At 33.5% G+C, this 13,547-nt stretch overlaps 1 protein-coding gene across 2 annotated transcripts in view; it reads left to right on the forward strand.

Moving 5' to 3' along the window:
• LOC106708867 overlaps positions 1–13,547 on the forward strand; it is a 40,860-nt gene that overhangs the window by 20,106 nt on the left and 7,207 nt on the right. For both annotated transcript variants that reach the window (XR_001356916.2, XM_014500451.2), the window contains exons 3-9: positions 2,577–2,685; positions 3,516–3,540; positions 4,679–4,834; positions 5,225–5,369; positions 5,592–5,824; positions 6,103–6,598; positions 6,959–7,150. Coding sequence is in view for 1 of the 2 variants with exons in the window: in XM_014500451.2 (XP_014355937.2) it covers positions 2,577–2,685; positions 3,516–3,540; positions 4,679–4,834; positions 5,225–5,369; positions 5,592–5,824; positions 6,103–6,598; positions 6,959–7,150 (1,356 nt within the window). In the remaining variant the exon portion in view is untranslated. The remainder of the gene's footprint in view (positions 1–2,576; positions 2,686–3,515; positions 3,541–4,678; positions 4,835–5,224; positions 5,370–5,591; positions 5,825–6,102; positions 6,599–6,958; positions 7,151–13,547) is intronic.

Genomic DNA, 13,547 nt, shown 5'->3' on the forward strand with positions numbered 1-13,547 from the left:
TTCCTTTGAGTATTACATTTGCAGATGGTCGATCGAGTGCATACTGATGTATTTACATATTTATGCAGTCCCTAATCCGAAAAGAAACCAGTTTCTGGTTAAGGCTATGGAAGGCAGAAACTATTTACGGCTTAATAAGGAATTGTAATATCATAAATAGCGTTATAATATAGAACAGTTAACAAAGTACTTGCTTTTTTCCTACTTTTGCTTTAAAACATGGTAACGCGATATTGTTTCGTATTGTAAATATTTTTTTTACAATTTAAAATCCATTAAAAGTTATTTCAATAATAATTGTTCAAAATTATCGTAACATTTTTATGAGCTTAAATATAAATCTTTGATTGGTACCTGTCAAATATATAATCAAAGATCTAAATCTACGCATATAAATTTGTAGTCATTCATTTAATAGCGTAAACGATCACTGAATCTTCAAAATGTACCTGTATCCAAAAGATTTTGCGCAAACAGTTTAGTATATACGAGTATACCCTCATACATTTATTGTTAGGCTATTAATACCGTCTAGTACTTTTATAATGACAACAGACACCAAACAAACCGCACAGCTGGTAAAATAAAGTGGGCTTTATCACTCACTGAGTCATCGATAAGGTGTAAACAGTCGAACACCTCGTGTACACAAATGAACCACTTGACATTGAATTTTACAGATGTTGTTGTCACACGTAGTTTTGCCAATATGTTATTTCACGTAGTATCAAGAATATTAGAATAAACCGTTATTCTCTAATAGTAAAGTTTTAATTAATTTTGCAATATGATAGAAAACGTACGCCAATTTGTTTAGCGAAATGTCAAAAGGTATTAAAATGGCTTGGTTATTGCTGTAAAATCTTCGTCAATAGGTTAACGTAAGCCGATATTGAAAGGCTTTAATTCATTGCGAATTCATTCATTTCTATTCGCTGAATAAGATTTGATTGACACGTGTTTAAGAACATGTTAATTCGTGCCGTTTAGAATTGACATTGCAATGATTTTTTAATTAAGCGATTTCCGCGCGCAAGTGTACAATATAGAGAACGCTAAAAATGTAACTTTTACAGCAAGTTTCCAGTCCCAGTAGATTTGTCTAAAAACATATTATCATCTCATTCAGTTAAAATTAAAAGAACTGAGATAAACCAATAATTTTGTGTAGATGTTTCGGTAGTGGGAACCGACGGGTAAACTGTAACTAACGGATATTGTATTAATGAGATAATGCCGCTGCACTAATCGATTTAAATGCGGTTGGTGCGGTTTTCTCAAGCCAAATTCGATCGAAATAACATAGCTTCTCACAACTGTTATAAATTCACTGTCAATTATACAAGCCTGGGGCGTATATAAATTGTATTTTGTGTTTGTACTGATAACGGTATAAAAAGAAGTTATTGGTGCAGAAATAATAAAATCGATTACAAATGTTGTCAGTATAACTTGTTGAAGTAAATTTGATGTTGATTTGTTGAATGTTGATTTTCAAATTTACATAGTATTTGCCGAGAAATATTAAAATGTAAATATGTCAGAAGAAAGAACAATTCTGATATCAGAAATACAAATAAGTCTGAAGTATCATTTAATATTTTTTTACTCAGCTTTCGAAAAATGTGGCCTCGATATGAAGTAAGACCGTTCCTTAGGTAAGGTACAGACGTATAATAATATGTCCGCCCTTCATTAATCAAGAAATCGTAATCCATCGATTCTCCCGCGTCGGTGAAATAAAAAAACAAGGAGGTAGATTGAAAGTCTGATCGAAAGTTGCCAGCTATGTGGGCCACGACTGTCCGGCTTGGCCGAACGAGAAGAAAGTGCTCCTCTCTCGTCACAAGTCAACGCGTCACCACCAAGAGTGGGACTGTGACGTCACTGCTTCATTCATCAAACCAATCGCGACGAAACGATCACATCACTAAAACTCGAAGCTAATCGCACGCTATGCTGACGTCACGTTAGTAAATAACTTCAAGAGTGCTAGTGCTATAGAAAAAAGTAATCGTTTTCAATGCTAATAAAACTGTTCTTCCAAACATTGAGATTAACAATAAGATCTGTCCAATAATTCTTCATATGATAACGTAGCTGCGTAGCTAATTCCGTCGAAATTTAAAACTTCACTTAATTATCATTTAAACTGTAGAATTATTCGCATTGAGATCACGTTCTTGTTAAATTTCACACGTCGTTTGTCGTCGTTTAGTGTTAACCCAGTTGTTTATATTCCGACACTCTTGTGTCCAACACTTTCTGAATATAAACATGTTTACTTTAACACTAACGTTTAACTTTATATGTTAACAACTTACTACCGCACGCAGACTTAACTAATTGGTTGCTAAGGAACTGACACAGGCGGGTTATGTTTTTCGTACGTAGATTCCATTGTGACGACCTAGAGCCTAAACACGATTAGCGAGGCGATATTCGATTCGTATTCTTCCCTGGATTGTCATTCGACCAGTCAGTTAGGGTTATTGTTTTTTTTTGTAATTTACAACCAAATTGTGTTTTTTTGTTTCGTATTATCGTGTTCTGTATATTTGTATTTTGTGTTTCAGGTGGGCGATCAAATAGTGAGTGTGAATGGATACCGGGTGGAGGACGCAGTGCACGCCGAGCTCGCGCATTACCTCACCTCGCAGTCCCGGCTTAAGATCAAAGTGCGACGTAAGTTATCAATATTATCAAACCAATTTTTTCATATGAAGCTCGAGTGCGTCCGTCAATTTGTCCAACGATTCGTGTTGCAGTCGCATTCGCGCCAGTGAAAATGGAATTCATAACTGCTATAAAAATGTTTTGGCTACTTGCTTAGAAAATTAGTCTAATGCAGTGACTAGACCATACATTACCACTATGAGTCGATTTGTATAAAAAGCTCCTTCCAAGAAGTCTAAATGCTGACATCTTAATAATAATATGTTTTGATATAGCTGCGGAATAATTTTTGATATCCAAACCATTTTATTATTAGTCGTTTCAAAATTGTGACAATGGAGAAGGAAATAAGCATATTGCATAAATAATCTGCATTTGCGGATGTCTATGGATAACGGTAGCCTCGCTATTTCGGCGAATTCAGGTGACTGTATGCTCGTTTGCCACCTTTTCATAATAATCACTGTCAAAATTTCAATAGTAAAAGTATAAAAATATTCCTTAGCAACATTGAGGCTACTGTTTGTAAAAATACTTAAACATTGTTAAGAAATAAACACACGATACATATAATTGCAGACGCATACATCGAGACGGTAGAATAGGTTTGGAATGTTTTATGTCTGCGTTTGCAAGTGCGTTATTGTTTGTTATCCGATTAAACCGATCGTTGATCCCACAACAACGCAACTCATACTGACCGTCAGTATCGATTGTAGTGACCAATTTTTAATCAATTTTTCATTCATGGATCTATTTTCTTCATAGAATTGCACAAGTTAAATGCTTTTATTACTAAGTGGCTATTTAAGTATGTAATATCAATTTCTTTGTTTCAGACGTGGGAATGATTCCGGTCAAAGAGTGAGTACATGTTTTGAGAAATACTTGTTTTTGTCTTATATATGAGCAACATGACAGCACATCCGCTGCGCTCCCGGTCTTAGTTATAATTGAAAACTTGTTTGGGAACATCGCTACAGGTTCCTTTAACTTATGAGAAAGATCCACACTCACGCAACTTCACAATGTTTAAAACGCATCAACACCAAAACAAGCATTAGTTTTTAGTACCTTGCTGAATACGAGTAACCCGTTACATATGGGTATTTTTTAATGTTTGTATATGTTTAAAAATTAACGATTAGATGTTTTCAAGTAAGTCTTAAAAACTATTTTCAGTAAATTAGTTGATATCGAAAATTCTCTAAAATGCCAAATAATATTATATTTACATTTATTGTAACGTACTCGAAAATATGTTTAATTGGAAACATTACTCATTGAAGTCGTAATAACAATGTATGAAGCAAAACATAAACTATATGCGATTCTCCACACCAGCCGTGTTTACCTACATTGTGACTGTACAATGTTGTTTTGAAAATGATTTGTGTTTCTAAATAGCGTTCTTGTGAATCCATCGCTTTATCATTTCTCAAGGAAGCAAGAAAATAAATAAACAACCGAACTTTCTGTTTGTTGTGGTCTTTTCATCACCGAAACATAAACTAGGGAGCTAATCTTGCAAGAAATTGTTCAGTAAATAGAAGAAGCTAAATTATCGCGACTTATGATTTGAAGATTCAATATTTCAAAAGTAAATCTATATATATAAAAGAAAGTCGTGTTAGTGCTATTTATAACTCAAGAACGGCTGAATCGATTTGACTGAAAATTGGTGGGCAGGTAGCTTAGAACCAGGAAACGGACATAGGATAATTTTTACACCGTTTTCTATTTTTTATTCCGCGCGGACGGAGTCGCGGGTAAAAGCTAGTTATATTTAAAGGAAGGCAATGCCTAGAGTAAAAATAACGCTCCCAACTTGATATGATTAAACGTCTACTTATTAGCGATGCGATTCTGGTTGCGTGCGATGTCTATAATTAGTACCAGTAGTATGATCAAACCAGACACAGCAGTCTTGTTTCGAGATGCGTGGCTAGTCGTATAAGTGGACAGCTAGGACACCATTGATGATCATGTCTTTTTCTCGTAGGAAGGATCACGAGCCGCTCTCTTGGCAATTCGTGTCTGAGCGCGCGTCGCTGTCATCTGCCGCGTCTTCGTCACCCACACTGTGCGATCTCGCCGACCGCCTCACCGATATGCGTCTCTCCATACTGGTGCCGCCACGCGCCAAGCTTGGCTGCGGGTAACTATCATATTTTAATTATGTAATGATATATTATTTAAGAACAATATCTTTCTGCAGTTCCAAAAAGAGAAGCTGGGTAATAATTATATCGAAATCGACACCAGAACTTTAGTTAACAAATCATACCAGGAGTAACATAAACAATCATACGCCTGAATATTTTAAATAGCAATGATGTTTAATTTCGATACATTAAAAAATTGGGTAAAATTATTTATACTTATAAATATTTAGAGTATTTTTTCCAGCACGTGCGTTAAAAAAACAAGTACGTGTCTGATGATTTTAGCAAAGGGACAATAAGTACACTGCAATAATTATGAATATCCTTTGCAATTTTATTGCAAATGCTTTTTATTCATAAAATATTTTTTTGTTCTTTTTCAGAATATGCAAGGGCCCCGACTGGAAGCCTGGTATCTTTGTGCAATTTGTGAGGGAAGCTGGAATAGCGCGGGAGGCCGGCTTGCGGCCCGGTGATCAGATTTTGTCCTGCAATGGTCAAGATTTTGCCAATATCTCCTTCAATGAGGTGCTTATTATTAACAGTTACATACTTTTAATTGAAAAATACCCAAAAACGAACGAATTTATTATTATTATGAATAAAAGAAGAGAATTTATTATTATTCTAGATCTAACTTTTGTATATTATTAGTGCTATAGTTTTATTATTGCTGAAATAGTTTGTAATAATTTAACAAATAAAATTCAGTGCATTGTCCAGAATCAGTTAACCACTTTCCTGTCATAGGCGATATCAGCAATGAAAGTGAGTGGTCGCCTTGAGCTGGTGATCCGCGAGGGCGCGGGCACGGAGCTGGTGTCTCCGGAGAGCTCGGGTTACAACAGCTCGGCGTCCTCCGCGGCCGGCGAGCGCAGCCCCGCCCCCGCGCCCGCACCTCTCCCCCTCGCCCTCGCCCCTCCCGCCGCGCTGCGTAGGAAGCTCGCCAGCGTCGCTGAGGAAGCCGCCGACAGAGCTGACAGGTGACACATTGTTGTATTTCATCCTCACTTCGTAATATTCGTCCTGATTGATGTGAAATTACGAGAAGTTGAATTCCGATGTCTAATAGCTACCTAAACTGAGAAACAAGTTGATTTATATCCAGACCAGATATATTTAACTTCTAACGAATCATTTGAGAAGTTCACGTTCACTACATAATTAGATTAAATTTAAATTCAATGACCCAGCTGTCTCAATTACGAACTTTTATATATTTATGTTTTAGACTTTAAGCTTAAAATCAGCTGTTTTTCAGATTAACCATGAACCGAATAAAAAGAAGAACTTGGGACAGTCTAGATTTCAAATGGAAAAATGACGATACGCACAACTTCGACGCACCTTCTGATATAGAGCCCGACTATGACAGTCCCAGTATCCCGAACAATCCACACTCGTACGAAAAGAAAACAAACTTGCGAAAAAATAAAACAGATTTCGAACCGGCGCGAGTGACGAGTCCATTAAATCGAACTATTATAAATTTAACGGAAGATGGCGCCACTATTCAGTGTAGTTATGATAACAACCAGACGCCAAGGAAGAATGTATTTACGAATGAAACGAATAGAGATAAAGAAAAGAAGACTATAGTGGTTGAGGTGCATCACGTGGCCCCCCCGGCGTGCGCCAACACGCACCTCAACTTCCCCCCACCGATGAAGAAAGAAATCAATTCTGACACTTCAAGTATATCAAGTACGGCCACCTTATCTAGCGCTATCGCCGAGGAAATACAAAGGCGGAAAATGGTAAATGTTTCTACAATTATAATCAAGTATTTAATTTATTATGCATGCATCAAAAATACTAACCAGTAATTGTCCTTATACGCAACTTGACAGTCTTGGACGCATTTATATAAGGCAAACTAGTTACATCAAGTTTGCATTAATCAAAATCCAAGTAGGCTGTTTAAATTTCAATTAAGCTGTTTGAATGAAAATATGTTTAAGTTTACATCTCAATCTTTCATCATGCCAAATCGCTTTAGCATGATTTTCTAAATAATTCGACACAGCAATCAGCAAGAAGAGAGCATACATTTAGAAATTGAATTGAATTTCTTGATTATTTATCCATTGTGTAAATAACCAAATGCCTTTTAACAGAACAAGAAACCGCCTGTTGAAATCCCGCCTGTATTAAACCAAGTTAAGAAACCGATCGCACCGAAGCCAGTTGACGATAAGAAGAAACAACATGACGCGTTGATGGACGAATTCAAGAAAGTCCATAGAAAAATGTTCGCCAACCTAGATGCGAATGATGCGACGCTAACGGAAGATTGTACAGATGGCGTGGTAAGTTACCTTGAAATGATTAATTTCCACAGACACCGGCCATCAGACAGACTACACATTTATAAGAAATCATCGAAGTGATTACATGAAAAAGATCTACTAAGAAAATATCAAAAAATAATTATCGATATACGTTTAATTGTGTTAAATTCACTATTTGTAAGTTTCGAACTTTGTTACTAATTTACATTTTATTCGTAACTGAAGTAGTTTTTCAAATTAACCTAGTCCTAATTTGGTGAAATATATTTGTAGTAGCTTAATAAGTGAAAATTAGTGATGCAACGGATGTCTGTTTCCGTTTCCGCAAGTGCGGAAGTTCCGCGTGCTTTTCAACATCCGTTTCTGTTTCTGTTTCCGCAACTTTTATAACGGAGATAAAACGGAACTTTACGACGGCTGAGAGATCCAAATGCGCGGCGCGAGACGCGCAGTCCGTGCGCGGCCTTTCGGCACTTGTCGCATTTGTTTGTTTACGTACTATTTTGTGAATTTAAGCGCGTAATATTTTCTGCTGCTATTTGAAACAATCAGTTTCTCTTGCTGGAGTAAACTGTCTAGTTGTTGTCCATATAAAATTTGACAACTGGCAAAATGTGACTATTTCATACTTACGAGTTATTAAATGTACTTTTGAATAAGTGATAACCATGTAATATATCATCATCATTATATAGTTAGAAATATATTTGTCGTTTGTCAACACGAGTGGTTTGGCGAACTTTAATTTGTAAATAGTGTAATTTTGTTTCCTGAAAATAAATTAAAAAAAACGCGTGTTTTAACTTATTGCAGCGCAGTAAAAATACATACATTGAAGGCTAAAGGACACCGATATCCAATGCCTTAATAAATTAAAAACGAATACAAACTGTTTTTACCGAAAAAAATATTTTTGTAATTGAGCCGCTTATTTTGAAAGTGGCCTAACTCCATTTATCTTCAAATCGAGATATTGAAAGGTTTGCGTTTCAATGAATTTAAAAATATACGTATAAGATACTAAGGAGTCATACTGCTTAAGCGTATCTAAGGATGTTAAATTTAAAGTTCCTGTTAAAATAGTGGCAATTATAACGTAAATAACGTGCGTTTTCTTATCAAGAATGGAGTTGGGCCACTTTCAAAATTAACAGCCAGATTCATTATAAAATTTGAAGGTGCCCAAGTCCATTCAACATAATTTAAGATGTTTCAAATAAAAAAAAACAATACGGAATTTGTTTTGCATATGTTGAAAACACTTCGGAAACATAATTTATGCGATTCAAAACATTTTTTAATTACAGAACATAGAAAATTACAAACATAAATTTATTACAAAACAATTTACTAGACTACCCCGACGTGGTAATAAATTCAGAACTTTAAAATTTTCATTTTCATTCATGGATGTCTCATAAAAAATTTTAGATGGTTCATTTCTGACAAAACGCATCGAACATATTCTTAACCAGTTTACTGATTCTCCATCAGAATTTTTTACTCTTTTAAAAATTGCGCCTTTTAATAATTTTGTCGATACAAAATCTTCCTGTCTCATTTCATTTAGAATAAAATTATTACCCTTCCGAATAATCTTGGGGAACGTACAGTAAATCATTTTTTAATGCCATTTCTACCACGGCAAAATCTCTATCATTTGGTAAAAACGAATGTCCTGATATTAAAATTTTATGATCTATAATTTCTATATTATTATCCAAAGCTTGGACAATTTTCAACCACATTAAAGCTACTTTAATGTTTCTATTTTGCCCGGTGCACATGTCACTGTAAGCTATGATGTGTTTTTCACTTCTTAATTTTTTAATATGTTTTAAGATGCATGAAACAATAACTTGATGTAACTATAAACGGAGTTGGGCCACTTTCAAACTACACGGCTCAGTTATTCAATTAATCCGGAAAACTTATGTGTAAAAAATGTATCGTATTTTTTCTGAATATAAGCAATCTGAAGTGCTTCACTGATAAATAACATGAAGTTGTACATGTAACAATGGTAACCGGCAAAAAATTGAAAAACGGAGCTAGGTCACTTTCAAAATAAACGGCTCAATTATGTTTTTTATTATTACTTACACTTCTGTTTCCGCATCCGTTTCCGTTTCTGCTAAAAAAAATTTTTGACATCTGTTTCCGTTTCTGGTTCCGGTAAGACACTTCCGTTGCATCACTAGTGAAAATGGTATAATAACGTAATGGGTGACAGTGTTATTGTCGCTTACTGTAAATTTAAAAGATAAAATTAACATGAACATTTCGTTCTTGCTTACCAATACACCTTCCCTTTCACTATTACTAAAAAATATTTAAAGTTTCCTATTGTTCTTTTATTGCAAAACTTTAACGCGGTAGTCACTATTGTGTGCTATTTCATTTAAGTAATAGTGCATAAAATTATGAACTATCGTTACGAAAAGTGGTATAATATTGTACTAATTTAACGTTACCACATTTTTCTAACACTGTTATGCAGTTGTTCCGTTGCATGGCCGTCGTTTATTTCAATGCACTGGTTTTTCATAACGTATAATATGAAATGCGCGTTGCTCAGATTTTAAAACACGGCCACTCGATTGTTTGATACCTGGATTTTTTGTGATTAATGGAGGGCAAGTTAAGTGGAAATATGGGTTATTGCTATCAAGTAGGAAACAATTGTTACAAACACCTTTTCGAATAAAAATGTAATGATAACAGTTCTATCACATGTGCCAATTATGGTAAGGTAACAGTTTCAAAATTACTATACCAAAATTCAAATTTGCTAAAGTAATGAAATAATAGTAAGAACCTAAGAGATTTTAGACTAAGATTTCATAGAGATTTACCCTAATAGGAAAATTATCGCTTGATTACCTCGTTATCCGGATGATGTTTTCTAGGACAAGGAATTAGACAAAAAATATACTTTAACAAGAAATTAAATCTTTAGGAATTATTTAAAGTGACTATTATACGGCATATAAAAACTGATGATGCCTCTTCAAGGTAAACAGAAATAATAGTCGTTGCCGTTACAATTGGTTCCAATAGACTAGTTAATGAAGTTAACTGACCTAGATGAAAGCGAAATCTATTTATTGACTAGTTACAAGAATTGCCTATAACTATAAGTAATGTTAAATAAACACTTTTTATGCAGCATAGTTATTAATTACTACGCAACTATTTGAAATTATTATTTTACGTTCTCTAAATGTTTACTCGAGATGTTTATAAATTAAATCGACAGAAATATAAATCATTACAGTTACTGACCGTAAAGTATTGCCATACGTACTTACTCTTTTAATACAAACTCATACAGCATATCCGCATAGTCTATTTAAATTTAATATTTCATGTACGCAGATTTCCTAATGCTGTAGGAAATTAAAATTTGCTTTCTGATTTGTGCAATGTCAGTACAATTTGGTATAGCGAGAATTACTCAATCTTTTAAATCTAAAACATCAGACAGTTATACGACTTCGTTCCACTATCAAAAGGAAAATATTGTTGGAAATCTATCGTTAAAAGTAACTCGAAAACTAAAAGAATAAGAGCTGATTCATACGGAATACATATATCTTTAAAAAGTTAGTTGTACGAGGAAAGACCATCTTTTTTTCTTTTTTATCTCCATTATTTCTTCAACTACAGAAACTTGTACAAAGTTTCCTTACCTTTCCAATAGAATGTTTTTAAATACAAAATATTTATCAAAGTGTTTCCTCAAACCGATGTGCAGAATTAGTTTTTTGACTTTAACCGAGACAAGCGTTTTGAGCCTGTTAGTTTTGTTTAAAGTATTAAACTTAATATGTTAAAGTATGTTTGTTCATATCTTAATGCTCGATCCCATTAATGAGATGCCATAGTAATTACGACAAGTTAATTTCTTGGTATTTTGTAATACGCATGTTTCTTATTATGTCCAGCTTAAGGAGGTTGTGTTTACTCCAACCTCTTTATACGTGATGTAATAAGTTACGTCGATGATTGCAATTTACACGAGGTTGTTACTTCATAAGGAACAGGTGGCATTTTCATGATACTGAAGAAACAGATTGTTTTATGTGGAAACAATGCAAAGTAATAATTTATTATGGATATTCAATATACTCATTCAGTATTTTATTTATTAAACAAAAATATATTTTCAAGGAAAAATAAAAATAAATTAAAAATGACCATCCATATAGCAGTTTGGTTAACGACAGAAAAGTAGGTCGAGCCGTTTAATATAATTAATACAAATTATTTAACGATTTTGAATCGAGAATTGTTACAAGAAACTAGTATCATTATGTAGTGTGTTATTTGCATTGTTTTATTTGTTAAAATATCAAACGCAAATTGCTCAAAGATTAAAAAAATAGTGTTAATTAAATAATTGTGGCCATTCTCTTTCAAATTCCCTCCAGTACGCGGTCACTTTAATAATCCTACCAATATTATAAATGCGAATGTTTGGATGGATGAATGTTTGTAGGTATCTCCAGAATGGCTTAACGGATCTCGATGAAATTTGGCATAGACATAGAGGTAGAGCATAATCTGAAAGAACACAAAGGCTCTTATTATGTTTTTTTAAACTCCGCGCGGACGGAGTCGCGGGCGACAGCTAATCATCAATACTTTTACTCGTCAAAACAATTCATCTTATAAGAAAATTCTTCATTAGGGGCAAGAATTAAATTTGTTGTTTTAAACATGTCATACTGACTAAAATATAACCCCATTTTCATATTACTGTTTCCCAAATTTTTCATTTGAGATGTTTAATGTGAATGTTTCTGTAATGAGAACTCGCATTTATATTCCTCTAAAATAATGATCAATCTCTACAGAACCAGTACACAATCCGTCCGACCGTCTCGAAATATTTTCAAGCTAAAATTACAACTATAAAAACTGGCATCCTTTAATCAAAAAGTTGCTGTTATAAGATTCTTTTTTTGTTTCGTTTAGGTTTAGACTTTGATGATCACTGAATGATTACGGGTTTCGCCAAAGAGCCACTACCTTCTATAGTGAAGTCCCTACTTTTTTATATATTCGATTTTTTTATCTTTTTTTTGGACTACATTGCAATTGCGGTTAACGATTTTTGAAATTGTTTTCTTTCAATTTTACTTTATATAACACACACATAAAAAACACTCGAATTGATAACCTCCTTCTTTTTGAAGTCGGCTAAAAAGTTCATAAAAATATAAATGTGTTCTTATATGTTTTACAAAAATAATTAACTCAACATTAAATGTATTGTAGTAAACTTTGGAATTTAAAGATTTGAAGTTATTCTTAATAATATTATAAACACTTCACATTAATTACAGGATTAATGGAAACGTAAAAAAACTATCTTATAAATCTCGAAACATATCGCATACATATATGTAAAATATTAAATTATGCAAGTCGAATGAAGCGACTGTGAGGGCAACGCAATCTGAGGTTCTGAGGCGTGTTTGTTCCGAGAAATAAGGTTCTGATAATATTTTGGTATTTCGCGAAGGACTTGTAAAGTTGTACCGCCACCCAGTCGTGATATTCGATTAAATTGCTTTCTTTTTAAGCAAATGTAAAAATGTAAACAACAATACTTATAACCTTTACAAACATCAATATAATATGTAAAAGTTTTGTTACATAATACGGGCTTATGTATAAATCAGGGAATATTAAAACAAATTTACTCTACGTCTAAGGAGGAATGATGAATTAACGCTATGACTAGTTAAATAGTTATTAAAAAAAAAGAAAAAGTAGTGAAATTTTAAAAAGCTGTAAGAAAAAGGTTGCGTGTACGGCCAGTTCGCTTATTGTATGTACGTTTAAAAATGTAACGAAGAGAGTCGTGACTTGTGATAGAACAATTACATCTCTTAATAGAGACTACAATTTAATTCCAATATATCTTAATTATCAACGACATGCAATTCATCAGACTTATCTTATAAGCTTTTGTGTTTTATTGAGGCTAGAAGAATTAAAATTAGCTGTGCGTCGAGTTTAGTTATACGTTGTAATTTTTTTGGTGAAAATTCGGGATAAAACTGAGAAAAAATACTATAAAATAAAAAGTTAATTTAATATAAAATATCGAGCAAATTGTTCCATTTAAGAGATTCTAAGAGAGAGCTAATTAGAGCATAAACAAGAGTAATTATTATTATTGTATCTCATTCATTTATTATGTTACTTCCTATATAATACATTTTATTAAAAAACAACTAAATACATGAATACTGCAAAATCGGCGGCGGAATATTATTATAATTATTTTTATTACTCTTAATACATAATGATTATTATCTAATTCTTGCTTAGTCATTTTAAAAAAGTATTGACCCAAAAAGAGATGCTAGCTAAGTTGCACATGCTGCAAAATCATAGCATT

Source organism: Papilio machaon, chromosome 5 (assembly GCF_912999745.1).
Source record: "Papilio machaon chromosome 5, ilPapMach1.1, whole genome shotgun sequence".
NCBI lineage: Eukaryota > Metazoa > Arthropoda > Insecta > Lepidoptera > Papilionidae > Papilio > Papilio machaon.